This window comes from Malaclemys terrapin, chromosome 3 (assembly GCF_027887155.1).
Source record: "Malaclemys terrapin pileata isolate rMalTer1 chromosome 3, rMalTer1.hap1, whole genome shotgun sequence".
NCBI classification, from domain to species: Eukaryota; Metazoa; Chordata; order Testudines; family Emydidae; genus Malaclemys; species Malaclemys terrapin.
Genome location: NC_071507.1, coordinates 195,492,463 through 195,519,393, shown reverse-complemented (window position 1 = coordinate 195,519,393; position 26,931 = coordinate 195,492,463). Strand labels below are relative to the sequence as shown.

The 26,931-nt window shown below is 44.0% G+C and overlaps 1 protein-coding gene across 1 annotated transcript in view; it reads right to left on the bottom strand.

The window, feature by feature from the left end:
- Positions 1–473: 473 nt before the first annotated feature.
- The window catches only part of TFAP2D (transcription factor AP-2 delta), a 53,853-nt gene continuing 27,395 nt past the window's right edge, over positions 474–26,931 (bottom strand). The window contains exons 6-8 of the mRNA XM_054024339.1: positions 25,657–25,798; positions 17,715–17,828; positions 474–693 (exon numbers count right to left, since the gene is read on the bottom strand). Of these exons, the coding sequence (XP_053880314.1) occupies positions 474–693; positions 17,715–17,828; positions 25,657–25,798 (476 nt within the window). The remainder of the gene's footprint in view (positions 694–17,714; positions 17,829–25,656; positions 25,799–26,931) is intronic.

The window sequence follows — 26,931 nt, the reverse complement described above, 5'->3', positions numbered from 1 at the left end:
CTTGGTAGGGCGAAGGAGGCACTCTTTCCATTTGATCCGTCGCATGGGCAAAGTTATAATGCCAGATCTGCATATCCCATGACTCTGGCGCTTGCCCCATTCCTAACTATGCTGCCGGATAAGAAAGTGCTTCAAGTTAGCCCGGACAAATCACGCGTGCCACCTCATCTGAGTCCAGAAGTGCTTATAAAAAACAGTGTTAGTGTATCATTGGGAACAATCAAACACTACGTGCACAAAAAAATAGTTTAGAGCAACATAAATTAAAAAAGTGACAATTTCATCACACAATTACTGTACACTTCTTTTCTCAGGGTTTTTTTTTTTTTATCTTTTTCTTTTTTCCCCCTCCCTTTTTTTTGTTTTTTGTTTTTTGGTCCACTGGAGATAAATCACCCGCAATGATATATATATTTAAAAAAGAAAAAATATCAGCAGCAAGACTCTCTGGAAATAGATTCTGTTTGATGTAGCTAGTCTGTCTTTTCTGTTTTGCCCTCTTTCACAGCAGCCTCTGAAGTTTTCCGCAGGGGGGCTTTCTCCGAGTTGGCGTGTCCTTGGCCAGATTCTGCTGCTCCTCCATTTTTGTGCGATGTGTGTTTTTCCAAGTAGTTCAGCATTTCACTGAGAACAGTTTGGAAAGTGCTTAGGGCAGCACATATTGCAGGAGTTCCAAAGCCGTGAGTGATCAAACTGTACATGGGAGAGAGACAGGGAGACAGAAAGAAAAGAAACATTGAAGAGTTTACCGTGCACTGATTGTCTTGTAGTGAAATTCAAGACTTTCCCCCTCAAATATTTATTGCCTTTGGAGGAAAGAAATAAAAGAAAACCAGACTAGATGCAACTTCAAAGGGGTGTTTTTGCGATAGGAGGATCAGGTTTGAAACACCTAGAGCCAGCTTCTCAGAGGATGTAGCACCATTGACTTCAATGGGGCTATGCCGATTCACACTAGCTGAGAATCTGTCCCCTATGCTCACTGGAATTGCTGGGTTAACAACATCTTTCTGTGGTAGATTAAATAAATTCTGTATCGTTTGCTGAGTCTTCCAGATGAGACCATTAAAAACCCAGGGCCTGATTGCTATGCACAGACATTATGGATCCTAAGGTAGAGTTAGTCAAGGTTTGTCCTAGTGTTATGATAAGGCTGACAGACCCCAGTAATCAGGATCAAACCTGGGACATCTGAAGCTTATTATATGAGCCTCTACTGCATGAGCTAAAAGCCACATACCTCTTAGCTAAGGCTGTTGCAGACTCATTAATCGCTAGATGGTATAGATGCTACTAGAGAGGGACAGCACAGCCCACCAAGCAGGCATGGGTTACATCATAACACAGTCTTTTTCCCCCCTGCTGCTTCCGCTCTGCACCCCAAAAGTGGTTACATTTTAGTGGTGCTGCACAGATGTAGTTGATAAAGTGCTTTGAGATTAAAGGTGCAGCACTCTTCTATATCTTTTGTTATATAACAATAGGCAAAATCCTGCTGCTGGGGAAATACTGAAGAGGCAGTGTATGGGATAGTGGCTGTTTTGGACAATAAAGAGGATTGAACCCGTGACCTCGCAAGCAAAAGGCATAAGTACTTATAGCTTGAGCTAAAGACCCACACTTTGTAAGTATGGCTGTAACATACTCATATCCTCTGTAGATCAGGCACAGGGGTGGACACACATGCACACTGATCAATGAATTACACTTGCAGGAAGCGAATGCCCCCTGCTGCTCAGCGGTGACTCCTCTGGCTGGCTAAGGAACTGCACTAACAAGCACCAAAGAGCCACTAACCCCTGCAGCTAAAAAGCAACTGGCTATCATGGGCGATTCCCTGTGATGCAGAGATTGGTGAGAGTGGTTGAATGCACTAAAACACCTGCAGGGCTGTCAGGGAAGCACCTCCTGTATTCTGCAGAGCAAGGACAAGTCTCCTCAGCATTTTGGCTCCCCAATCTGGCCAGACATTTTAGAAATAAGTGAGAGTTTGTTGACAAGAAATTGGAGGAGGCGAGTGGGGAGTAGGGTTGACAGGTGTTCGGTTTTCGACCAGAAAGCCCAGTCGAAAAGGGACTCTGGCGGCTCCGGTCAGCACTGCTGACTGGACCGTTAAAAATCCAGTTGGTGGCGCAGGCAGGGTCCCTACCCAGCTCCCTACCCAGTTCCTGGGAAGCTGCTGGCATCTACCTCTGGCTCCTAGGTGGAGGGACGGTCCCCAGCACCAGCTCAGCCGCTCCTGTTAGCTAGGAACTGCGGCCAATGGGACCTGAGGGGGTGGTGCCTGAAGGCATGGGCAGCACACAGAGTCACTTGGTTGCGCCTCCACTTAGGAGCCGGAGAGATGCTGCAGCTTCCTGGGATTCTCCTGAGGTAAATGCCACCTGGAGCCCACATCCTGCACCCCCTTCTGCACCCCAACCCCCTGCCCCAACCCAGATCCCCCTCCCCCCTCATTTCTGGCTGCACCCCAGAGCCTGCATCCCCTAGGCCAGAGCCCGTACCCTCTCCTGCACCCCAACCCCCTGCCCCAGCCAGGACCCCATCCCACATCCCAAACTCCTCATCTCTGGCCCCACCCCAGAGCCTGTACCCACAGCTGGAGCCCTCATCCCACCCCCGAACTCCAATCCTGTGACCCATCCCGGATCCCCCTCCCACATCCTGAACCCCTCATTTATGGCCCCACCCCAGAGCCCTCACCCCAGAGCCCATACTCCCTCCCACACCCCAATCCCTTGCCCCAGCCCGGTGCAAGTGGGCGAGGGTGGGAGAGAGTAAGCAACAGAGGAAGGGGGATGTAGTGAGTTGGGGCATGGCCTCGAGAAAGGGGCAGGGCAGGGGGCGGGGCAAGGGTGTTCGGTTTTCTGCAAATAGAAAGTTGGCAACCCTAGTTGGGAGCAGCAGAAAAGTTCCAGTGCAGGGCACTTGCGTTTAAGACAGGCTTGACTTTCTGCCTCTCCTAGAAGCAGGAAGGACCAGAAATCTTAGGGAGGGTCATGGTCTTTTGAGATATCTGACTGAAATGTGGAGAGTTTAGTTGGTCAGACACCTTGGAGAAGTCTCTAGACATTGGAATCTGAATCTCCTAGTCTTCTGAGGGTTCCCAACAATAACAACAACAATAATAGAGTAATAACTATGTAGCATTTTTCAGCCAGACATCCCAAAGCACTTTTCAAAGGTGTTAAGCATCATTATCCCCATTTTACAGATGGGAAAAAACATTAACAATAACTACTTAATAATTACTGAATAATAATATCTGGAGGCCCCATTGGGCCTTCATTTTAGTTATAGTAAATGAGGAAAATCTAAATGTATTCATACTGTAGAGTCTTTTCCTCTAAGGACAGGGACAGTGCCTTTTTTATGTTTTGAAAGTGCCTGGCACACTGGACAAAAGATTAATATTTACACCAATCTTGCCATTTTATGTGATATTTGCTGTTTTTCTTAAAGTCTAAGCTTCTGGAGTCATGTGATTACAGAGGATCTCAATTTACATTCTGAGAGTGTAAGTTTCAAGCCCTCATGACTGTGGAGAAAAGCTCTAAAATACAAACCCTAAAGGCTGCTATACCAGAAGGCAAGTAAAAGGAACCCAAATGTCGGGAATCGGGGGTTAATCTCATTATTTTTAAGCCACACTCCTGATCTTTCAGGGCCTGGTTTATGATTTTGGAATGGCCAGGGTTGTGTACACTGGAATACACAACAAATATTTGTTAGCTTATATTCAAGTGAAAGCCATGAAGTTCTTTTGATAGTTGCCAGTATGCACTGTCATTTTGTTTGTTTTCCACATGATTACAGAAAAGCCAAAGGCCCATGAATATGTAAGAATATGCGTTTGTGCAAAGGACTGTGTGGAAGTGATTTATGCAAGCCCCACCCCCCTCTGTTTTTAAACATTCTGGTCATCAAGTCAGGGAATAGAAACAATACCAGGTGACTAAGATGGCCTGTCACATCATGAAGAGCAAAGAGGGAATACTATATTGAACATTCCCAGGGATCAGCTCACCAACAGCCCATCGGTGTATACAGGTGGGCAGATCTCAAATAATGAACAAAACTGTAAAAAAACACCACCTGTCTGCAAACCATGTATAGGTTGAAAAAAGAGCTGTATACCTGGTGTCAAACCAGTCAGCATCATAACTAGAGCTGATTGGAAAATGGTTTATTTTTCTGTGGGAAAAAATAATGTTTTCAGTGAAAAATAAAAACCCAAATATTTTGATTCTGAAATGCCACCTCAGTGCCTCACAGGAGTTGTAGATCAGGCATCTCAACGTCCCTTTCTTCTCTATAGGTTGGGCTCCCTCATAGGATCACATCTCCCATCATGCACTCCAGTCACACAACCGCCATAATACACAGCCTCTCTTCCTCCAAAAGAAACAGTTTTGAAGACAATTTTTGGACCAGCCCCACTGTGTATAATTTATTGTCCCTGTTTTATTGATAAGGTACAGCGAGGCTGAGTGAAGATGTCCTTTATTCTTTATCACAGTCATTCACCTGGCCCCACAATTTTTTTTAACCCTTTGAAAATGCTGCAAAGCTTGGATAATTTCCCTTTACCAGTAACAGTGAGTTTATTCCAGTCACAGGAGAAAGGATAGCCTCATGTTTAATGCACAGGTCTGGGAGATTGAAGACTTGGGGCAAAGTATTTAACTGCAGTTCCATAGCACACACATTTAGGTACTGAAATAAAAGTGGCCTGGTTCTCAGAGGTGCCTACTGAAATCAAAACAATCAGAGGGTGCTCAACATCTCTGAATCAAGTCACTTTTATTAAGGTACCTAAATACGGATTGAGGAGCCTAAATCAAGCAGTTGAGTTTGGAAATCTTGGCCTGAGGTATTCCCAAATCTTCTGCCCTCCTCCTTGTGTGACCTCTAAGTAAGTCACTTCACCATTCCAAAATGGGGGCAATAACATAGCACAGAAATATTGCAAGGCTAAATTAACTGGGTTTTGTACCATGCATTGAGATCTTCACATGGAAGAAGTTATTTAGGGTCATTGTGTTATAACCATTATGCTTTAGTACACCCGGCATATATTCCTGCCTACAGGCATGCCTAGTGTTATGATGCAATTATGGCTGCTCATGTATTAATGATGTCCTTACTTAAAATTAAAACATCCCAGTGTGCCTGAAGGCTTGGACTCTAGTTTGGCAGCTACCTCGAGCACTCCTGCTCACCCCAGGCGGGTGGCGTGCCATTGCATTGCAAAAAAAAAACATGCTCACTCTCCATGGGTGGTGCCATCTGCACCAATTTTTAATACCCTAATTAAAAAAGCAAAAACAGAAACAGGCACCCACTGCCCAAGCTTCTGGGAACATGATCATCCCCAAAAAACATAAGTGACTATCCAAATTTCACAACACGCTGCAGACAATTGGCAGTAACCACACACAGCTCCCAGATGAGATCCCAGCAACTGAAGCAAGAACTAAAACAGAACCTGATTTCCTTACTCATGCTGAGTGGCACCTAACGCCACAAGTGCTCCCATTGACATCAAGAGTCCTTTTGTATTTCATTTGCAGGATCTAAGGGCTTGATTCGGATACCTTTCCTCAGGTTAAGTGGCATAAGGAAGCCCTCGGGAACGTGTGTGGAGTCTGAGTAAAGGTATCAGATACTACAGGAATAGAGAACTCTATAAAACTATACAGCTAGCCTGCAGTTTCAAAGACACTAACCCAGTCAGCTCCCTTCATAGCCGAACACGTTAGGAAAATGCCATCATAAAAGGATGGGCTTTTCTATACCATGGAGAGCAAAGATGAGTTCTGATGGGACAGAAAAGACGGTTCTAGAATCTAGGGACCTCCACCAAAAACATCCTGCTCCACAGAGCTCAAATCTTGTGGCTGATTTCACCTATCACGAGAGTCCATATGGAAAACCAAGGCAGCCAAGACCCAGACCCTAAAATGTTTTGTCACAAGACTGACAACACTCAGCATTTCACTAGAGAGCAAATATAAACTAGTGGTCACTATACACCATAGTGCAGCATGCCCTGCTTAGCACACGAGTTCAAAACAATCACCAGAGTGGCCACTTGACTTCAGGGGATTATGGGACATTTCCGGAGGCCAATCACAACACAGTAATGCAACACATCATCCACATTGACAGCCCGGCACTCCAGCCGGGGTGCAGCAAGCTCTATGCTTCTCGTGGAGATGGATTACCAGGAGCGCTCCAGCCACGGAGTCCTGGCGCTCTAAGTGCCTTGCCAGTGTGGACACCTCAGGAGTTAGGGCATCTGGGGCTGATTTAATGCACTCTAACTTGCAAGTGTAGACAAGGCCATATTGGTATAAAGATGCTTATACTGTATAGATGAAAAGGAACAAGCTATATTAGTATTAACACAATGTACCTATGAGCACGGCTTCACTGGCAAGCTGCAGTGCTTTAACGGGGCTTATATAGTTGCGGCTCTAAAAAACCCACCTCCACAAGGGGTATAGCTCCCAGCGCCAGCGCTGGTGCACTGTCCACACTGGCATGTTACAGCGCTGAAACTTGCAGTGCTCGGGGGGGGTGTTTTTACTCCCCTGAGCGAGAAAGTTGCAGGGCTGTAAAGTGCCAGTGTAGACAAGCCCTATATCAGTAAAACAATCCCACCCCTAACAGACATAGGTCATGTTTACACTATGGGCATAGATACAGCGCAATAGCTATCCCACTGTAGTGCTGTAGTTTAGACACACACTAGAGCGACAGAAGGAAGTTTTCTGTCACTACTAATTCCACCTCCCTGAGCAACAGTAGCTAGGTCAACAGAAGCATTTTTCCACCAGTCTAGCTGTGTCTACACCAGGGGTTTAGGTCAGCATAGCTGCCATGCTCAGGCATTTGGATATTTCACACCCCTACCCATAGTAATGTAGACCTCCATTTTAAGTATAGAGCAGGCCATAGTTATTCTGGTCCAAAAACTGTATGAGAACCAGGCCTTAAGTGCTTTTGAAAATCTCACTGCTGTGACCTTAGTCTATGAAGAATTATCTGTGTCTAAATAAAGAAAACAGACCTTTGTTTTGATTAAATAGTATGTGGGGACTAAGAGATAATGAAGAAGTCATGTTGGGAGGAGTTCATCACCCAGGGATGGTCGCTGGTGAAATGTCACCATATTCAATGGCTTTGTAATGTAATTATGGTTTTAAAAGAGTTACTCTGAAAAGAATGATGTGGCCCTGGCATCTCATGTCCCCCCCGCTCATCCTCCCCAGACAATTAGAGCTGTAACAAATATATAATCAATCCCAACACCATGCCTAACTGTCCTGGTTATGGGAGCTATCATGAGAGTAAAACTCCAATCAAGTTCAGAGAAAAGGTTTGTAAAGGTCACATATTGCTGGAGTCTGTCTGAAGCCTTACAAGATGATGGATGGTCCAGTGGTTCGGGTGCTAATCTATGATCTGGGTGCAAATCCCTGCTCAACCACAGACATCCTGTGTGACCTTGGGCAAGTCACTTGGGCCCATATACTGAAAGGTGAATGGGAATTAGGAACCCAAATACATTTGAGGATCTGGGCCTTAGTCTTTCTCTGCTTTGGCTCCTCATCTACAAAATGGCACTTTTCTACCTCACAGGGGTGTCAAGATGGGTAAATATATTAAATGATTGGGAGGGGCTCAGATACTACAATGATAGGTAATATATAAATACCTTATATGCAACATTTATGATACATCCATGTGATTGTGATGCCACAGTATCACATATATCTTGCCATGTACCATTACGATGAATAAGATTTTGTCACAGTAAAATTATGCATAATCCACCGCACAGTCATGGTAAAAAATAGATATTTCACGTGATAGTAGTGGTAACCATGGGGACCATGCTGCCGTGCATTAACAGTTGGTTAGTTTGCTTTGATCTAGTCCTCTTTGGTCCCTCACCAAAGGCTCTTACGTAAATTAAGTTGTCATGGGATAAAAGGGAAGGTCCTTTCATGGATAGAGAACTGGTTAAAAGACAGGGAACAAAGAGTAGGAATTAATGGTAAATTTTCAGAATGGAGAGGGGTAACTAGTGGTGTTCCCCAAGGGTCAGTCCTAGGACCAATCCTATTCAACTTATTCATAAATGATCTGGAGAAAGGGGTAAAAAGGGAGGTGGCAAAGTTTGCAGATGATACTAAACTGCTCAAAATAGGTAAGACCAAAGCAGACTGTGAAGAACTTCAAAAAGATCTCACAAAACTAAGTGATAGGGCAACAAAATGGCAAATGAAATTTAATGTGGATAAATGTAAAGTAATGCACATTGGAAAAAATAACCCCAACTATACATACAATATGATGGGGGCTAATGTAGCTACAACGAATCAGGAAAAAGATCTTGGCATCATCGTGGATAGTTCTCTGAAGATGTCCACACAGTGTGCAGTGGCAATCAAAAAAGCAAACAGGATGTTAGGAGTCATTAAAAAGGGTATAGAGAATAAGACGGAGAATATCTTATTGCCCTTATATAAATCCATGGTACGCCCACATCTTGAATACTGCGTACAGATGTGGTCTCCTCATCTCAAAAAAGATATACTGGCACTAGAAAAGGTTCAGAGAAGGGCAACTAAAATGATTAGGGGTTTGGAGAGGGTCCCATATGAGGAGAGATTAAAGAGGCTAGGACTTTTCAGCTAGGAAAAGAGGAGACTAAGGGGGGATATGCTAGAAGTATATAAAATCATGAGTGATGTGGAGAAAGTGGATAAGGAAAAGTTATTTACTTATTCCGATAATACAAGAACTAGGGGTCACCAAATGAAATTAATAGGCAGCAGGTTTAAAACAAATAAAAGGAAGTTCTTCTTCACACAGTGCACAGTCAACTTGTGGAACTTCTTAACTGAGGAGGTTGTGAAGGCTAGGACTATAACAGCGTTTAAATGATAACTGGATAAATTCATGGAGGTTAAGTCCATTAATGGCTATTAGCCACGATGGGTAAGGAATGGTGTCCCTAGCCTCTGTTTGTCAGAGGGTGGAGATGGATGGCAGGAGAGAGATCACTTGATCATTACCTGTTAGGTTCACTCCCTCTGAGGCACCCAGCGTTGGCCACTGTCGGTAGACAGGATACTGGGCTAGATGGACCTTTGGTCTGACCCAGTATGGCCGTTCTTATGTTGAAATGGGACTGAACCAAAGCAAACTAATGAATTGTTCACTTGGAGCAAACTGCAGCACATTAACCGGTTGTTTGGTTGCTTTGCTCTAGTCTTCTTTGAAATGGGACTACATTAAAATGAATTAACCAACTGTTAATATATGGCAGCTGGTCTGTATAAAGGGAAAAATTCACGGGTCTGTGACAGTGGTGACCACTCTGACCGAACTGAATCTGTAACCATTTGTTTCACTTGACCTTTGAAGACGGTTAGAGGGATTGAGGTATAGGCTGATAAATGGTGGTTGGGGGTGGGGACTTCTAGCAGTGATTATGAGCTGTGCTTGGCATAAGGAATGGTTTGAGTGAAATTTGTGTTTGGTTTTGTAATTTTAAATAATTGGCGAGGGGCCCAGAGCCTGTATATGGGCGCTTTTTACAGTTACAAATCCAAAGATAGTAGCTAAGTAATGTAATGGGGAAATATTTATATCCTTGATGTACTGAAAAGTGAATTAGAGTTGAAATCTTGGCTCCACTAAAGTCAATGGGAGTTTTACCGTTGACTTCAATGGGGCAGGATTTCACCATACATTTTAAAAAATTATTTCACTTTCAATAAGTTAAAGGGCCCGTCCTATGTTCCTTGCACACACACACACACACACACACACACACACACACACACACACACACACACACACACAGCTTCCACCAAATCCAATGGGAATTTTGGGTCAGAAACAAATGTAAGGTTAGCCCTAAACCAAGATTTGCACAAGTGACTAGTGATTTGGTTTTGTGTGCTTCACTTGGGACACCTTGAAAGGGCTTGATATTAAAGAAATACTGAGCACACACCCTCTGAATATCAAGACTCTCTAAAGTATTTCAAACTGGGCACCCAAAACCTGAGGTACCCTAAGTCATTAGTCACTTTTGGCATAAATTGTTATTAGTAAAAGCCATTTAAAATGTACTGTACAGTACTTGGCAATTTTTCTTTCTTTCTTTCTTTCTTTCTTTCTTTCTTTCTTTCTTTCTTTCTTTCTTTCTTTCTTTCTTTTCACATGCCAACATTATTTTGAAAGCAGCTACCATTATGATATCTAGGGCCTACATTTAAAATCTGAAGCATGTAAAATTTTCTATGCTGATGTTAGCCTGGAATTTCCTTAAATCCCCCAATAAAACATTTCATTTTACTTTGCTTCCATGACTTATTAGTGTTTTGGGAATAGTCAGAATGCAAAAGGCAGTGTGGGATGATGGACGTTGCCCTTTCAGGCTACAGAAGCCCGTTGGGTACTTTCTTTGCTAATATCATTTTGTGCTTGGAGAGATTTTTCTTTTCTATTGAAAATTCATAGAGTCATGTTTGACCACTAGAGAGCGCCTGTGGCAGATTTGGTGACAAAACCCTGTACAAGGGTAATTAGGACCCCATAACTGTGTTTTTGCTACTGCAGGTCTTGAACTTGGGCTCTCTGGATCAGATGCATGAGCCCCCACTACTTGAACTTAAAAAACAAAGGTAGTAGCAGACTCATACAATTCTATATGTGGGCTGGTCACTAGAAGCAAACAAAAAGCCACTGAGAGGCAGGCATCAATGTGGTTTCACAAATGCTCCCAGCCTTTGGATGGCCCTGAGTTTTCCCAGGATTCGCGTGCTCACTTCCTGAACTAAGTGATGCATTCTGCCAGGAGCTGTGCAAAAGCTCTCCCATAAGTCCTGTCTGTACTAAAGTCTTTCAGCATGTTTGTAGCCAGGTTATAGAATGATTAACTCCAAACCTAGTTCAGATCCATACATGACACAGAAACACATTTCCTAACTCACGGCTCTGCAACATATACCAGTGTTTGCTGCCTGTCGGGTAACTCATGTTATTGTCATCCTTTAACTCAGACTTAGCATGATCCTTTTGTCGTGTAGATCGGAAAACCTAACTATGCTTTTGTAACCAGGTTTAGCACTTTTCTGCTTCCCAATCCTCTTTGCAGGAAGCCATCTCAGAGGGCATTAGCAAGGGAAGTTTGAAAAACACCCCAAATCCTCTATCCAGACTCACGCAGTATAGGATAATTGCTCAGATTTTCCCAGAGTGCACCGATATAAACATGGCTGCATGGTATCAGTGGATAGTCGAACATAGTTAATACACTGTACACTTGCAGTGTAGAGCTGCTGAAACTGTGTTTTCTGTATTCAGGCCAGATAGGCATGTCAGAAGCTAACTGCACAAACATGGTTGTATCAGTCGTGTAGATGAGCCTATGGTTTATGCCTGTCTACTAGAGTTGTGTGAAACTCAGCAGTTTTCAGGCTCACAGGGGGATTCTTTGAAGCTTTTCCTTGCTTTCAGCTTGCGTGAGCTTTAAGTTTTGCATTTGAGCAAACCTAGAAACTCTTATTCCTTCAGTGGGACTATTCCTGTCCTTAAACACATGCTTGAGTATCTTGATGAACGGGGGGGGGGAGGGGGGGGAGTCTCAACAAGAGATGCCACTGCCTGATTTGAGGTGAAGAATTAAAACATTGGAACATAGGAATTACAATACTGTGTCAGATCTGTCTGTGCTCCATCTGGTCACTGATGCTAGCTAGTACCAGATGCAAGAAACTCTGCAGTTGGCAGTTATGGGATAAGCTTGTTCCTAGATAAAAATTCCTCATCGTGCCCAATAAGAAAAGGCTAGATTCTGCTCTGTGCATGGGAATTTATATCCCTTCCAAAGCTCTTGTTTATGTCCTAATATTTACTATCCATTTATGTTGTCCATGTAAATGTGCAGTCTTTTTTTCTGTTAAACTCTTTTCTCACGCTGCTTTTCTTCTTATCTGTTTTGAATTTGCCACCTTCCAATTTCATTCCACATTCCCTTGTTCTTGTCTTATGAAAGAGAGTACAGGTCTGTCTCATCTTATGCGGGGGTTCCGTTCCGCGGTTAGCACGTAAATCGAAAACCGTGTATAGCCAAAATTCCATTGAGTTCAATGGCGGGCGAAATTGCCCGCACTACAGGTATAGTATTCAAATTGTTATTTTTCTCTTCTTTTTTTGTTTTTTGTTTTTGTTTTTGTTTTGTTTTTGCCGACCACGTAAAGTTGAAATCGCGCATGTTAAATGCGCATAAGATGCGACAGACCTGTAAACAGAATTTTCCAGTCCACTATCTTTATACTAAACCTGAGTGAAACTACATCCGTTTTTTATTTTTTCCACCTAAAGTCATAATCAGCTCAGATTAGAGTGAGAGAGAGAGAGAGAGATTCCAGGCAAAAGCCTGATATTCTTTCTATGTTTGTCAAAATGTTTGTGAGCTTTCAGAACAACTAGTGCAAGTCTGAAGTTTGTAACCCCCCAATAACTATCTAGTGGCTTTGTCACAGGACAGAGAGCTATGCAACATTATAAACTTCCTCATAGTACAGGAGGTAAAATGTATTCCGAGACAGATTATTATATTGGAATAGAGCTGGGACAGCAGGTTTGTACTCTTGTTAAAAAATGTCACGGAATTGTTGATGACCCCAGTGGTCATTACCTCAGTTTTATTGTTTCATCTGGGAAATATTATGTTTGGAGAGCACTGAGCACATGATTGGTGCTCAGATTACAAATAATGCCACTAATGATTATCTTTGCAATCAAAAAGGGCTACCAATTTATTTTAAAAAACAATTTTGCAATGTTGATGTATGTAATAAGAATGAATAATTAATACATTTCATGAGCATCAAAGCCCTGGACATTATGACAGTGTATAGGCCAATTTAATCCCTGCCATAAATTATTGCAATATCTTTGACTTTACTAGAGTCATACCTACTTACATCAGTGGATAACTTGCTTGAATGAACAGGGCGATCACTTCATCAAGCATCAAAAGGTGGTCCTCTGAGATGGACCAAGGCAAAGCCATATGCCTTCAACAATGCACAATTTTTTTTGTAAGGAAGAAAAGAATAATACCTTATCCAATGAAAGCAGTGGAAGCATAGAGTAGGGCAAATGTACGGTAGCTACCTATATCATCATTTGGCTGGGACATTTGAACAGACTCCCCTGTTTTGGTAGACATTGCTCTGGGATCTTTAGTAACCAGTAAAAACCAGAAGCTTGGTTTTGTTTCTGTTCCAATCGGTGGCCTCCGTAGCAGCCCAGGGCTCTATAGTAGTAAACTGGGGACATGAGCTGACTCAGGAGGAAGAGTATCACCTACCGTGGAGAGTACACTGTCAGCACAAAGAGCAACACTAAATCCCCAGCACCCCTTCCTGCAACATCAGAGCTTTTCCCCGAAGGCCTCCCATTCAAGAAATGAACAGGCTTAACTGTGCTCAGTTTGTGAACTGCACAAAAGCTCACAACCTAAGTTTGTGTCAGTGTACACCACATAATGGAGGAGTGATTAATAGTGTCAAAGGTAATAAGGATATATTCTTTTTTAACAATATGTTGAACAAATAGGACCAGATTTTCAAAAGAGCTCATCATCTAACATGCTCTTTTGTAAATCTGTCCGATGGAGTCTATAATTAGGGAGTGAGTCTCCCACTGGGATAGATGGTTTATTCTCTTATCAGTGTAGTGGATGTTGACCAGCTGATCTACCTGTGTTGGGAGTCAAGCACACACAGGTCTTTCTGCTTATTGTGATCAAGTCCCTTCCTATCGTGAGGAAGGTGATGAACAGCTACTTCTCTGTGTGACCACTAGAGGGCATAACAGCACCCTGGAATGTTAGCAACCATGTCTCCGGCTCAGATTTTGTCACAGATATTTTTAATAAAAGTCATGGACAGGTCACGGGAAATAAATAAAAATTCACGGAAGCTGTGACCTGTCCCTAGCTTTCACTAAAAAAATCCATAACAAAATGGGGAGGCAGGTTCAACTCAGCATCCACTGCTGCTGGGGCTCCAGGGTCCCTCGCCACTGCCGTGAGTGGGAGCTCCAGGGTCCCCCCGACGTTGCAGCAGAGCGGCTCTGGAGGGTTCCCGCCACCTACGGCGAGTGAGAGCTCCAGGGAGTCCCACCACCATGGCTGGGAGCTGCAGGGTCCCCCCACCAGGGCAGGGGCTGGAAGCTGTGGGGGCAGGAGGAATGGCTGGGAGCTCCAGCTGTGGGGCAGAAAATGTCATGGAGGTCAATGGAAGTCTCAGATTCCATGACATAATCATAGCCTTAACCATGTCTGAAATGTTCGGGATCAAAGTCTGGACAACATTTAATTTAAAGATGGGTCCAAGCCCATCCCAACATTTCAGGGTGTTTGGATCCAGGAATTGGTTTGTCCCATTATAGAGTTAGAGGACAGATCTGAAATTCTGACTCAGGTTCCGATTACAATCGCCACTTCTCTAACCTGGGGAATGTCTGGCTGAAGCCCGTTTCTTATTTTATTGTCCTAGACTTTTTACCCTCTTGACCTCGCCTATTGACTGATGTAAACCGCATCGAGGCCAAAGCCAATCAAGTGACCGGTGAAGGAAGTTCTGCCTTTAGGCTCCAATTCAGCAAGGTACTCAACCACATGCCCAAATTTAAGCACCTGAGTAGTCCCATTGAAGATGAAGTTAAGCATCCTCAAGGATGTTAGCAGTTGGGATTGAAGTCCCAGTGTAGCAGGCATGACAAGATGGCCAATGTTAGTATGGTGGGTCCCGTGCTTTTCTTGGCAGGGGGCTAAGACGCCACCCCTTGCCTCTGCTCTTGGGCACCCACTAATGGCCCTGGTAGGTGGGAGAGGAGGGAAGCGGGGGAGGGGTCTGGCTTTGCTCCTCACTCTGAGTCCCAGCCCCTCTCAACCCCTGCAGGTTTCTTACCCTCTGCCCCCATGAGTGGGGTTACTCTCAGTCCTTAGACACTGGGGAAGGGAGTCTCCCTGCCCTGCCGGGACAAGTCTCCCTTACTTCGGTTCTCTGGTCTTTCCAATCTCACAACACACCTCCAAGCTTCAGTCCTCTCTCCTTCCTCCTCTTCTGACTGCCTGAAGCAGGGGATTTTATTAGGTTCCTGACAGGGCCTTAATTGACTGCTGGTGCTCCAATTAACCTGTAGCAACCCTCCCTAGTCTACAGGGAACCATGCCTTAATTAGCCTAGGGCTTATATATTTCCCCTCTACCACTCTCCCACTGCTCCCTGACCCTCCTGTATCACACAGGGCAGCAAAGGGGAGGATGGGAATCTTGACTTCAGTATTAGGTCCGTTCCCTCTGTGTCCCTTTTAAATCCCATTTAATGTAATGTGCAAAACATACCATGATTAGCTGCATTGTGTCACATTTGCTTTGTGTGCATATAATGTGACTTATCCATTCCCTCAACAGGATGGTCCCATTTATATCAGCTTATGATTGATGGGAGCTCTATGTGTGTGTGCATCTGTGTGTGAGTAAAGGGGAAACAAGACCCAGGAGACACTGAGTACTGCATGGCTCAGAGGACTATTAATGGGAACTCAGTCCAGGATGGTAAGGACTGAAAGCCATTACTCTTACAGGACTGTGCCGTAAAAGAGAGTGGTATGTGTAGTTAGTTAATAGATAAGGTGCCAGTAGATGGTGCTAGAGAGCACGCAACATTGTTCCTGGGTTTTGTAGCACCAAATACAATTTGTTGGCATGAGACACTCCAAATGGCTACTTGTGGGAGCAGTTTACTTGCAGCTCTTGTGGTGTCCCTAGCCTCTCTTTTCCAGAAGCTGTGAATGAGCGACAGGGGATAGATCACTCGATGATTACCTGTTCTGTTTATTCCCTCTGGGGCTCCTGCCATTGGCCACTGTAGGAAGACCGGATACTGGGCTAGATGGACCTTTGGTCTGACCCAGTATGGCCACTCTTATGTTCTTATGTTCTCTTCTGTTAGCTCTTAGCAGGTACCATTTGATGGCTCTTCAGTGGCTTACGTGAAATAAATTGATCATTTCAATCAAGTTATTTAGTGGTTAATAAATAACTTGCACAGCCCAGTGCACCGCACTGAAACCATTTCCTCCACTGGCAGTAACCAGAAGCTTTGTTGGCAGTCTCAGCAGAAAGGCCAGGGACTACTGAACCACGAAGACTTAATTTTCCTCTCCCAATTTCCGGGTCAGGGCAGAGGTGTAGCAACAGGATGATGTAAAGCTTCAACTGCTACTATTCCTGTCTTGTGCAAAAATACTTAAGGGCTGTCTGGCTGACATAGACCCTACCTGAAGCTCATGGTAGTTTATGTGCAAAGAGAGGAAGGATGATTTTGTAATCAAGATATTAGACTAGGAATTGGGAGCTGTGTGTTCCGTCCCCAGCTCTGCCATAGACCTTAGCCAAGTCACTTAGGGCCCGATTTTCAAAGGTGCCTAAAGATGCAGATAGGTACTTAGTGAGATTTTCAAAAGTGCCTAACTAACTCCTGTTTCAGTCAGAAGGAATTTGGCACCTCAGTGCTTTGGAAAACTCCACCAGATGTCTATCTGCATCTTTAGGTGACTAAATACCTTTGAAAATCTGGCCTTGAATCTCACTGCACCTCAAGTGGTATGGGCAGGATAATACTTCCTTTCTTCTAGCCAAGGGGGCAAGAACCTTTGTAGAAATGAGGGGGCCACCGCTCTGATGCCGTTGCTTCCACCTTTGATCTATTTATACCATAGGCAATTTGGGGCAGGGACTTTCTCGCACTATGTGTATGTACAGTGCGGCTGTAATCTCAATTAAGGCTGCTTGGTGCTCTGTATGTTTCCCTTCTTGTGACTCTTAGGTAATGTGTCCACTGCCCCACAGTTTGAACGCCAGGGGTGTGAATAGCGGTGTGCTCCAACGTGCTGCACTGTAACTCCCCCATGTGGACACTGTGGGTGCAAAGTGAAAGGTTCCTACTTCTCATTAAAGTAGCCCTGTTTGAAGGGGACTCTGTTAATGCAAACTAGGAGCCTTTTAGTTCACACCTGCAGCATCCACATGGAGGAGTTACAGCTCATCTCTCTGCTGTTCACACCCTTGTAGTCCGAACTGTGGGGAGATAAGAGAACAGGTGCCACTGTATTTGAATGCAGAGTCTTTATGGCCTGGTCTACAGAAGGGGAGGGATCGACCTAAGATACACAACTTCAGCTACGAGAATAGCGTAGCTGAAGTCGACATATCTTAGTTCGACTTACCTCCCGTCCTCACGGCGCAGGATTGATGGCTGCCACTCCCCCGTCAACTCCGCTTCCACCTCTCGCCACGGTGGAGTTCCAGAGTCGATGGCAAAGCGATCGGGGATTGATTTTTCGCGTCTACACTAGACACGATAAATCGATCCTCAATAGATTGATCACTACCCGCCGATTCGGTGGGTAGTGAAGATGTACCCTATGAGATCCAGCTTTGGAATTTTGTCCTTCTAAGCAGAAACAAAATATCTATCAGTTCCTGTAGAAGAAATCCAGTTTAAAAGACTTCCCATTCACCTCTCCAAGATCTCTCCTATTCAGTTAACCTAAGCCTTTGTCTTTCTTTGGGAAGTTGCACCACAAAATGACTTCAAAGGTCATACCTGAAGTGTGTTAAATGTCTCTGGATGTCGAGGTCTAATATTGGAGTTGGTCTTGACGATCCGAGGGGCGATCTGTCTTGACTCAATAGGTCCTGGAATTCTTTACATATTTGTCTAAAAGAAAAGGGGAATCATTTAAAAGGGATCCATGCAATCTCCGTTGTGAGGCTGATACCCACACCAGACATCATAACAATTCAACTGTATTGGTGTAGTGTCTGTCAGTCCAGCCCTAGCACAAAAATCGTTTAGATTGCAATGATATATGACAGCACAAAATGACCAAAAGCATCAGTAGACGGACACTGTCAGCAGAATCTTCACAAGCCTCTCTGTAGGACCCTGTCTAGATTAAAGAAACAGGTTGTGTTGGAAAACAGGTTTCCTGACCTGTTTTTACACATGCTTTTTGCACCTAGAATGGAACAGTTTTAACACCTTTAAAGATGTGTTAGCTGAGTCAGCTAACACACTTTTAAAGGGTTAAATTTTGTCTACACTAGTGGCAAGGTATGTTTGAAAGCCTATTAACATGATAGGCATACCCTAAACTTGTCTGCAAAATTTGTACAGACACTGTGCAGGCAAGATGATATTTGCATGTGAAAACTGGCCAAATGTGCATAAAGTGCCTCGCCTAGCCCCCGTCCTGGGTCCTGCTAACCCCAGCTCTACAACCAAATGCAGCAGTGGGAACTGTGGAGCAAAATGTTCCCAGATCTATTTGCCCCTGCTGCTGTTCATTATGTCCATGTTATAACTACCTGTGGGTCATCTACAGTGTCTGAACCCAGGACCTATTACAACTCAACACAGACCTCTCTCCTGGGGCTGACCGGAGGACAGTAATTCCATTTTGCAGCAACTTTTGAAATCTGGTTTTGTTCTGCATCAAAAACTTTTGAATGTTTTCCCTGAAATGGAAGTGTGTCAAAATGTTCCCTTCAGGCTGAAATCTGAGCTCTGTGCCCATCCACTGAAATCAGGACTCATTCAGAGGAGAGTTTTTCATCCCACATCACTCTGACTTAGGCAGAGCAGGTATTTGAAGCAGCATCTCCCATATCCCACCCAAAGGCCTGCACTATCAGGCTATAAAGTATAAGGAAGTTGCCCCTTTCTTTCTCTGTTGCATCCCAGGCCTGATAAAAACTTATTCAAAACCAATAGGTCTCTACAAGCATTTAGACAAAAATGTTCACACCAGCTCGACCATCTCTATTCTTGGGCTAAAGGAGTAACTCCACTGATTGGCAGCAATAGTGGGCTGCTATCCTCTTGCAGAACAGCCAGTGGAGGGAAGCGTGCAAATGTACATTACACAACTCTGCTGTTAAAATCATCTCATCCTGCGTATCTGAGGCCTATTAAAGTTTGAGTCCTTTTGGGTGCCACTTTTGTAACTAATTCCCTCAGGGATCATCTATTGGGGTTGATCTTCAGTACCACAACCCCCTTACGCTAAAGGTGGAACCCCATAAGCGATAACAGACTAGCAACCTCTGAGCTAGTCTGGGTTTACCCAGCCTGCCTCTTGTAAATGGGGGCAGTGAATATGGCTCTGCGAGCTGACTTGTTGAAAGGTTTGCATCAGTGCAGACTTGTATCCAAAGAGAGGGATTCAGCACTTTTTCTGGTAAAATTACAGAGAAGTGTATGCATATGGAGTATACAGTTTTAATGAATCAGGCCCTTAGAGGGGGAAAAAAGACTCTTTTAACAACAGAAATCAGTCAAGTGCTTTGGCTTATAAATGATCTAACACACCTAGGATGCCTGTCAGTTCTACCTCCAGGTTCTACCTGTTGGAAACATTCAGCTTAAAAGTTGTTAGGATTTGACTCCGGGAAGTGTCAGAACTGAGCCAAGTGCTCGGTTCCTATCTCTTCCCTCCCGATATGTCAGAAGTCGTTAAATAGGGCTGTAGATTGAAGGGGGAGAAAAGCAGCTTTGCATTATACATGAAAACTGACAGAGAGCAGTAACCTACTTTAAAGTGGCTTCCCAGGCAGAGAAGTGTCTCTGGAAAAACGACTCCATGGGGTTCCATAGTTACTCGCTCTGGGACAGCCTGTGATTCTGCAGGCAGCCCTGATGAAGGGATGGCACATGAGCACGCGGTCCCAGGAGCAGACCAGAGAGTGAATTGTGACTCCAAGAGGCACAGTACTTCTCATGCTCTAAGGGAAAACAAGTTACTACTCCTTTCCGTGGAGCAGCGTTCTCCTCGCTCTGCATCCAGTCATCTACTCAGGCCAGGGTGCGAGTGGGTGGGGTCAGGGTCCTCCCATTGCTTACCCCTTCACCACCCACTGGCTACGTTCCTTGCCGATGCTCTATCCACTGCCTCCCTGCTCCCTTGCTTGCCGCCAGCTGTATCAGGCAAGTTGCCCCAGCTCGCCTCATCATGGTCACAGTCACAGTCTGAGCAGCACGGAGCAGGGACGTGAGGGATGCTTAACTCCAATCAGGGCCAAATGAGGACTGTTAATGACTTAGGGGGATACATTCCCAGAAGGGTTATTTCCTGTGCTGGGTGCAAGTTGCAGCCACAAACTTTGCTCCTTTTTTCCATTGCACCCACAAAATACACATCCTCCCTTTTACGCCTGCAGCTGAATTTTGAGTGCAAATCAGACGGGGCAAGTGCTCAGATGTCCAACTCGCTATTCAATTTTGCAAATGCAATGAGAGACTGGGTGTCTACCCAGCTGAATGTACACTCCTCGGTGGCTCTACTACGAATCTGCTCAATTCACATATGAAAACATTATTTCCTTGGCTGCCAGGGATGGGCAAACCAATTTGTGTGATATTAGGACCAACCAGAACTCACACCCAAATTTCAGACCTGGCTGACCTGAAGGTCAAAAAAGTTTGACTCGATTTATGTGTATGTTAATGTGCATTAGAGCTGAGTCAAGAATTCACAGGAAACCATTTCATTAGATGAATGTTGCCTCTTTTGCGACACCTGGAATATCTGCAACTGTGAGCAGATCACTGTTTTCTCAAATTTTCTCTCAATACAGGACCTAAATTCAGGTGATGAACAACATACCCTTTGTAATCTATAATTACTTTCACTGATGCTTAAACAAATACTGGAGAAAGCAAGCAAGCAAGCAAGCAACCATTGCTGGCTTAGAATAACTCACTCAAATGATAACTACTTATCGATCTGTGTGTCAATGAAAGTAACGCTAATATATTGATCACCATAGGACCTTAGCTCCATAGCTGTATTTTGTGTCCTTAGCTGAATGATGGTCATGCAATGGAGTGGAAGATTTAGAGCTGATGGCATAGGAGGACATCACCTGTTTTGTGCCAGAGGTTTGACAGGTTCCCACGCTCCTTATGCAGTGGGTTATGTTGGGGCAAATAGGTTTTTGACAAGATGTGTTTAACAGCTGAATATCTCCCAATCTTTAACGTATTCATCCACAGAAACCCTGTGAGGTAGGGAAGTACTATTACCCTTGTGTTACAGATGGGGAACTGAAGCATAGAGAGACTAAATGACTTGCCCAAGATCATTCAAGAAACCTGTGACAAAGCAGGAAACTGAACCTAGGTCTCTCTAGTCATAGCCTAGCACCCTAACCACTACACCATCTTTCCTCTAGCTCACATATCTCATAAGTTTTTGACTTGGAAAATCATTCTTCTGGTCCTACATCATCATGCATCAGCTGATTAACAGTCAAAGTCGTCAAGACATTTCCCCTATGTTATAGCATTGCAGAGTTAGATGTTTTGTAAGGGTTTTACACTTTCCTCTGAAGCATCTGCCATTGGTCATTCTTGGCGACAGGATGCTGGACTATAGAGGTCATTGATCTATTGTCTCACAGCAGTCGTTCTATTCTGGGATGTAACCATAAAATGAGCCTGTGGTGGGCTCCAGACCAGGTCTAAGAGGTGAGATGGGAAGCACTTCATGCAGTCTTGTACAGGTAGATATGCCTGTGGTGCAACTGGCTTGTCAATGGATCTTTTGAGAATGAGGACGCTTTGAAACAGTGGATCTGTGCTAGACTTGTGTAAGTAATTGAAGTTGCCATGTGGGCTTTTTGGCCCTGACAGAGTAATTGTTTTCAATGGCTCCTTGGGGAATTGAAAGAGTTTATCAAGGACTATCTGCCTCTGGTGTGGTTATGGATTTTCAACATTTGGTTATGTCTACAGTGAATGCCAATCAAAGTGATATCCTGTTTCTCTCCACTTTAAGTCAGTGGTATGAGTTTTGGACTATTGCCTGCAGGTGTTCTACAGCCTTTGATCCTGTAACACATCTGTGGTCACTACAACTTCATGATTTTTCCTGGACAGTGCATCACAGCTTATTAGATTATAAACTCCTTGGTTCATGGACTATTTTTGTTCTGTTAGTACAGTGCCTAGTACAATGAGGTTCTGATCCATAATTGAGCATCCCGGGCATTACTGGAATCTAAATAATAAATAATAACAATTTTAAACTTCAAAGTTAGTAAGTCTAGAACTCAAACCTTACTGGTCTATAAGCAAAGTCCCCTACTGCTTGAGCTGAAGCGTAACATTCAGCAGAATGTTAATAACTAGTGCTAGTAAAATAAACAATCAAACAAGTAGAAAAAATCATTTTTGCTGATTTTTCAATTTTTCAAAAAATGTTGACATTTCCATGACATTTTTTGGTTGTTAAGAAATTTCCATGAGCTGATTGAAAAACCTGAAAATTTTCATTGGGGAACTTTTTCAACATTTTTCACATTTTATCAAGAACTCGAAATTCAGAAAATCTCATCAGCTCTATCAATGACACACAGTTAAGCAGTTCTGATTCTATCCAGTAGAGGGCAGTGCCCAGCAACCTACCCACCAGTTCATTTACTTTCTTAGTTAAACAACTACATATTTAATGGAGAGATAAAATAACAAAGCGAGGGTAAGGCAGCTGATAGCTTTGGGTTTGTTAGAAAATATAATCAAAGAAAGAAGGCTTAGGTGGCTGAGACATGTACACCATATGGAAGATGGGAGGCATGCTGAGTGAGCATTGAATTGGGTACACCCCAGGAGAAAATGAGGAAGGCCGAGGAAGAGCTGGCAGAAGACAGTGATAGAAGCTATTGAATGCATTGGCATGATGTAGGAAGATGTACCACAACTAGCCAGCAACTGTAATCAGTGGAGGAACTGAACTGTCAGTGGCAGAGAATGGATTCAGGTAAGGTTAGACACAGCATAGCCTTGAGTTTCTATGGTGCCCAAGCATTTTAGTTTAATTTCGGAGAGTGTAACTATCCAGAACTTCATAGCTGTCACTATAGTGTACACCATGGCAGCTATGAACTTCTTGTAAGCTAAAGCTCAGATCCTCCTTCTCCATGAGTATCAGCCCTGACGCTGGAACTAATGGAGAATGTTCATTAGTAGCATAATTATGGATGTATTATTTAGTATAGACATTTGTATGATGCCCATTTTTGTAGTATCTGGGATCACAATTCCTTAGGGCCTATGATACTGTGCGGTGTAGTTCAAATTCCATCCAGTAGAGGGCATTTGTAATATACACACCAACCAGTCCATTACACTACGTCAATCACCCTACATACAGTCAAGTATCAGAGAGGTAGCCGTGTTAGTCTGTATCCACAAAAACAACAAGGAGTCCGGTGGCACCTTAAAGACTAACAGATTTATTTCAGGATAAGCTTTTGTGGGTAAAAAACCACACTTCTTCAGAGGTTTTTACCCATGAAAGCTTATGCCCAAATAAATCTGTTATTCTTTAACGTGCCACCGGACTCCTTGTTGTTTTTTCCTACATACAGTATGATAAATTATATCTTTACTTTTAAAGATATGGTTAACTGACCAACTAGTGAGTACTTTTAGCTGGTGGAGGGGAAATATGGCATTTCTATGACTCTGAAAATATGATAGCGTCATGGCGTCAATAGTTGCATTAAGGATCAGGGAGCATTTCCAGATTAAACTGCTGTTTACTTCTCTCTTTATTTATTTTGGTCCATATCAATGTATCATGTATACGGAATGGGGGCTAGGTTATGACATGGACTATGCATCTGCGCTGGGGTGTGCGGTGGAGAAGATAACCTCTTTATGAGGCCCCCGGATGGACTGGCTGGATTGTGGGTGCAGAGATGCACAGCTAAATGGACTCTGTGTGCCCGGTACTCCTCACCCTCTCTGCGAGCAGGTGGCTGGTAAATGTAGAAAGTGGCAGGGGAATGGGACGACTTGTCCCCTGATGGGCCAGCCAGTAGAGCTGAACCAGCCTGGGGAAGATGGTAATTTGTTGGTGGTATAAGCCAGAGGCAATTTACTATCTCCCGAGGGGAAGGCGAGAGAATAGAAGAATTTGTGCCTCGGAGGGATGTTGCTGACTCACCATGCCTCTGGGGTAGTTGTGGGGTGGTGCAGCTTACATATACCACCCCCTTGCTCAGGGCTATGCCTGGAGGCACAATCAAGCCCTAAATACTCAACGGTTTAACCAGAAGCGTAGCTACGCAACTCCCAATGAGCCAAGTGGTATTTTAGCAACTTCTGGGTTATTTACTTATTCCTACATTTGTGAAATGCATCAGACAGCTGATATACGTGAGGGAAGAACATAAGTATAATAATAACAATACTTTACACTCACATCTTCCCTTGTACCCAATGTTCTCAAAGGGCTGCAGTACCAGGAATGAATAAAGCTTGACATCAAGCCAGTGATGTACATGCATATCCTGAGTCACGCGTTGTTCTTAGTCCGTGAATGGAACTCTCATTTGCCTCAACAGGAATTGAGCACTAGATTGCATAGTCCTTGATGTGCTTTGCCACTTAGAACTCGAAGAAGTCTTGGCTCTGACTCACATATAGCGTTGGACATATAAACGACGTGATGACAGCAAAAGTCTGCTCAGAATAGACAAAGATACTTGTGGTCCAACAGTACATGAAAAATTGTAACCGTTGGTGTGTATTGACCATAAGGGCCAACTGGTCTGCATACCTTCTTCCCAGCAAATTATCTTTATTTCATGAGTTATATTCTGGCATGGTTTGCTCCCATTATTGCAGACACTAATGAGGCAGGGTCGTCTTGTGAATTGGGGATTCAGGAGGGCTGGCTTCAGTTCCTGGCTCTGCCATAGACTTCCAGTGTGATGTTGGGCAAGTCACCTAGGCCCCGATCTTTATAGGCATTGCTGTGCTCGGCATCACAATGCCTAATGTATTTAGGAGCCTAAATCTCATCTGCAAAAGGGATTTAGGGACTTAGGCGTGTAAATCCCATCAATAGTTGAGATCTAGACTCCTCAGCGCCTAAATCCCTTTTGAAAATCAGTTAGGCTCACAGCTCAGTTAGGCATTGCGAAGCTGAGCGCAGCAAGATCGGGGCCTTAATCTCTCTGGTGGAGATCCTCAGTTGGTGTAAACTGTCATAGCTCCTTGGACTTTAGTGGAGCTGCAGCAATTGCACCAGCTGAGGATCTGACCCCCCCCCATCCAGTGCCTCAGTTCCCCCTCTGTACATTGGGAATAATCATTAGTTATTAGTTGTATTGTGGTAGCAGATTGGAGCCCTAGTCATGGAGCAGGATTGTGCGGGACATTGTACAAACACAGAACACAGAGCTGGCCTCTGTCCCAAAGAGCCTACGTTTTAACAATGCTCCCTCCCTATCTATGCCCCAGTCCTGCAAAGACTTATGCACATGCTTAACTTCCTGCACTGTGAGCAGTCCCAGTGTAAGCTCTTCAGGTTAAATGCTGTCTCTTACTGTGTTTTGACAGCACTTAGCACAAAGGGGCCTTGATCTCGCTTGCGGCCTCTGGGGGCTATTGTAATACAAATACTAATAAACCTCCTATGATCCAAAGGAAAAGCGTCTGGACACATTTCTTGTGTTTAATGATTTTTCTTGCTTACTTTGTCGCTAGGATCATCTTTTTCCTCGCTGTCTGTTCTTTCTGTTCCATATGCTGTCTGGCAAGATGTTCTCCTACTGCCTTGGCTGGGAACTCTGTTTCGCAGGTGTAGCCAAAATCCCTGGCCAAATGTAAGGCTTCCCCTGGAGGCAGACAAAATGGGTCAATCGGTTTATATGAAACTTTTTTTTCAAGAATTTTTTTCAGCTATATATTTAAAAAAAAAAAGTAAGCACAATAGGTCACTGCAGTGTGAATACGTCCTTGATCTCAGTTACTCCAGCGTAACTGAGACCAGATTCTGGCCTCTTGGCCCTGCTATTATATCCGGCCCAGATATGGGGCACTGTGTAAGGAATGGAGGGGCACGGTGGCCACTCTTCCAGCCTTTCGGTTGGAATAGCAGCTCTGAAAAGGCTGCAGTGAAGTCCCGCTGGTGAGACGATGGAGTCCATCCATCTCACCTCCCTGCTGGGTCCTTCCCCCATTCCCTGGAGTCTGATTACTGAGGCTTTGTGCGGGTGGGTAGAGGATTTCACTTCAGCTGCGTATCTTTGAATTTTCCTTTGTATGTTTATTGATTGGGTGGGTTTCCCCAGTTTAATTTCCAGTGAAACCCATCTTAAGTGAGCAGCCAAGGGATCAGAAAATACCAAGAGGTGGGGCCAGATTCCCTGAACCTGCTGGAGGGAGGTGTCAATTAGACTAATACCTCTTTCCATTTAGAGGGTGATGCTACTGTCATCTCCCGTAAGATTTTTTCTGACACAGGAACATATTCAATTTCCACATGCAAACCCCCCACTGTCTACATAAATCAGGTTGTCATGCACCTAACGGCATGTATAAACCAATTCAATGCATGCACTGATCACATGACACTCATTACATGATATAAGTCGACATCGACTTTTGCAAGCACAATCTGTTTGTGGGTGCTCAAAACCAGTGGTTCTCAGCCTTTCCAGACTACTGTACCCCTTTCGGGAGTCTGATTTATCTTGCATACCTCACTTACAAAATCAGACATAAAAATACAAAAGTGTCACAGCACACTATTACTGAAAAATCGCTTACTTTCTCAGTTTGTCTGTATGAAATTTTAGTTTGTACTGATTTTGCTAGTGCTTTTTATGTAGCCTCTTGTAAAACTAAGCCAATATCTAGATGAGTTGGTGTACCCCCTGGAAGAACTCTGCATACCCTTAAGGGTACGTGTACCCCTGGTGGAGAACCACTGCTCAAAACCATATACATGTTAAAAAGTCTTGTATGT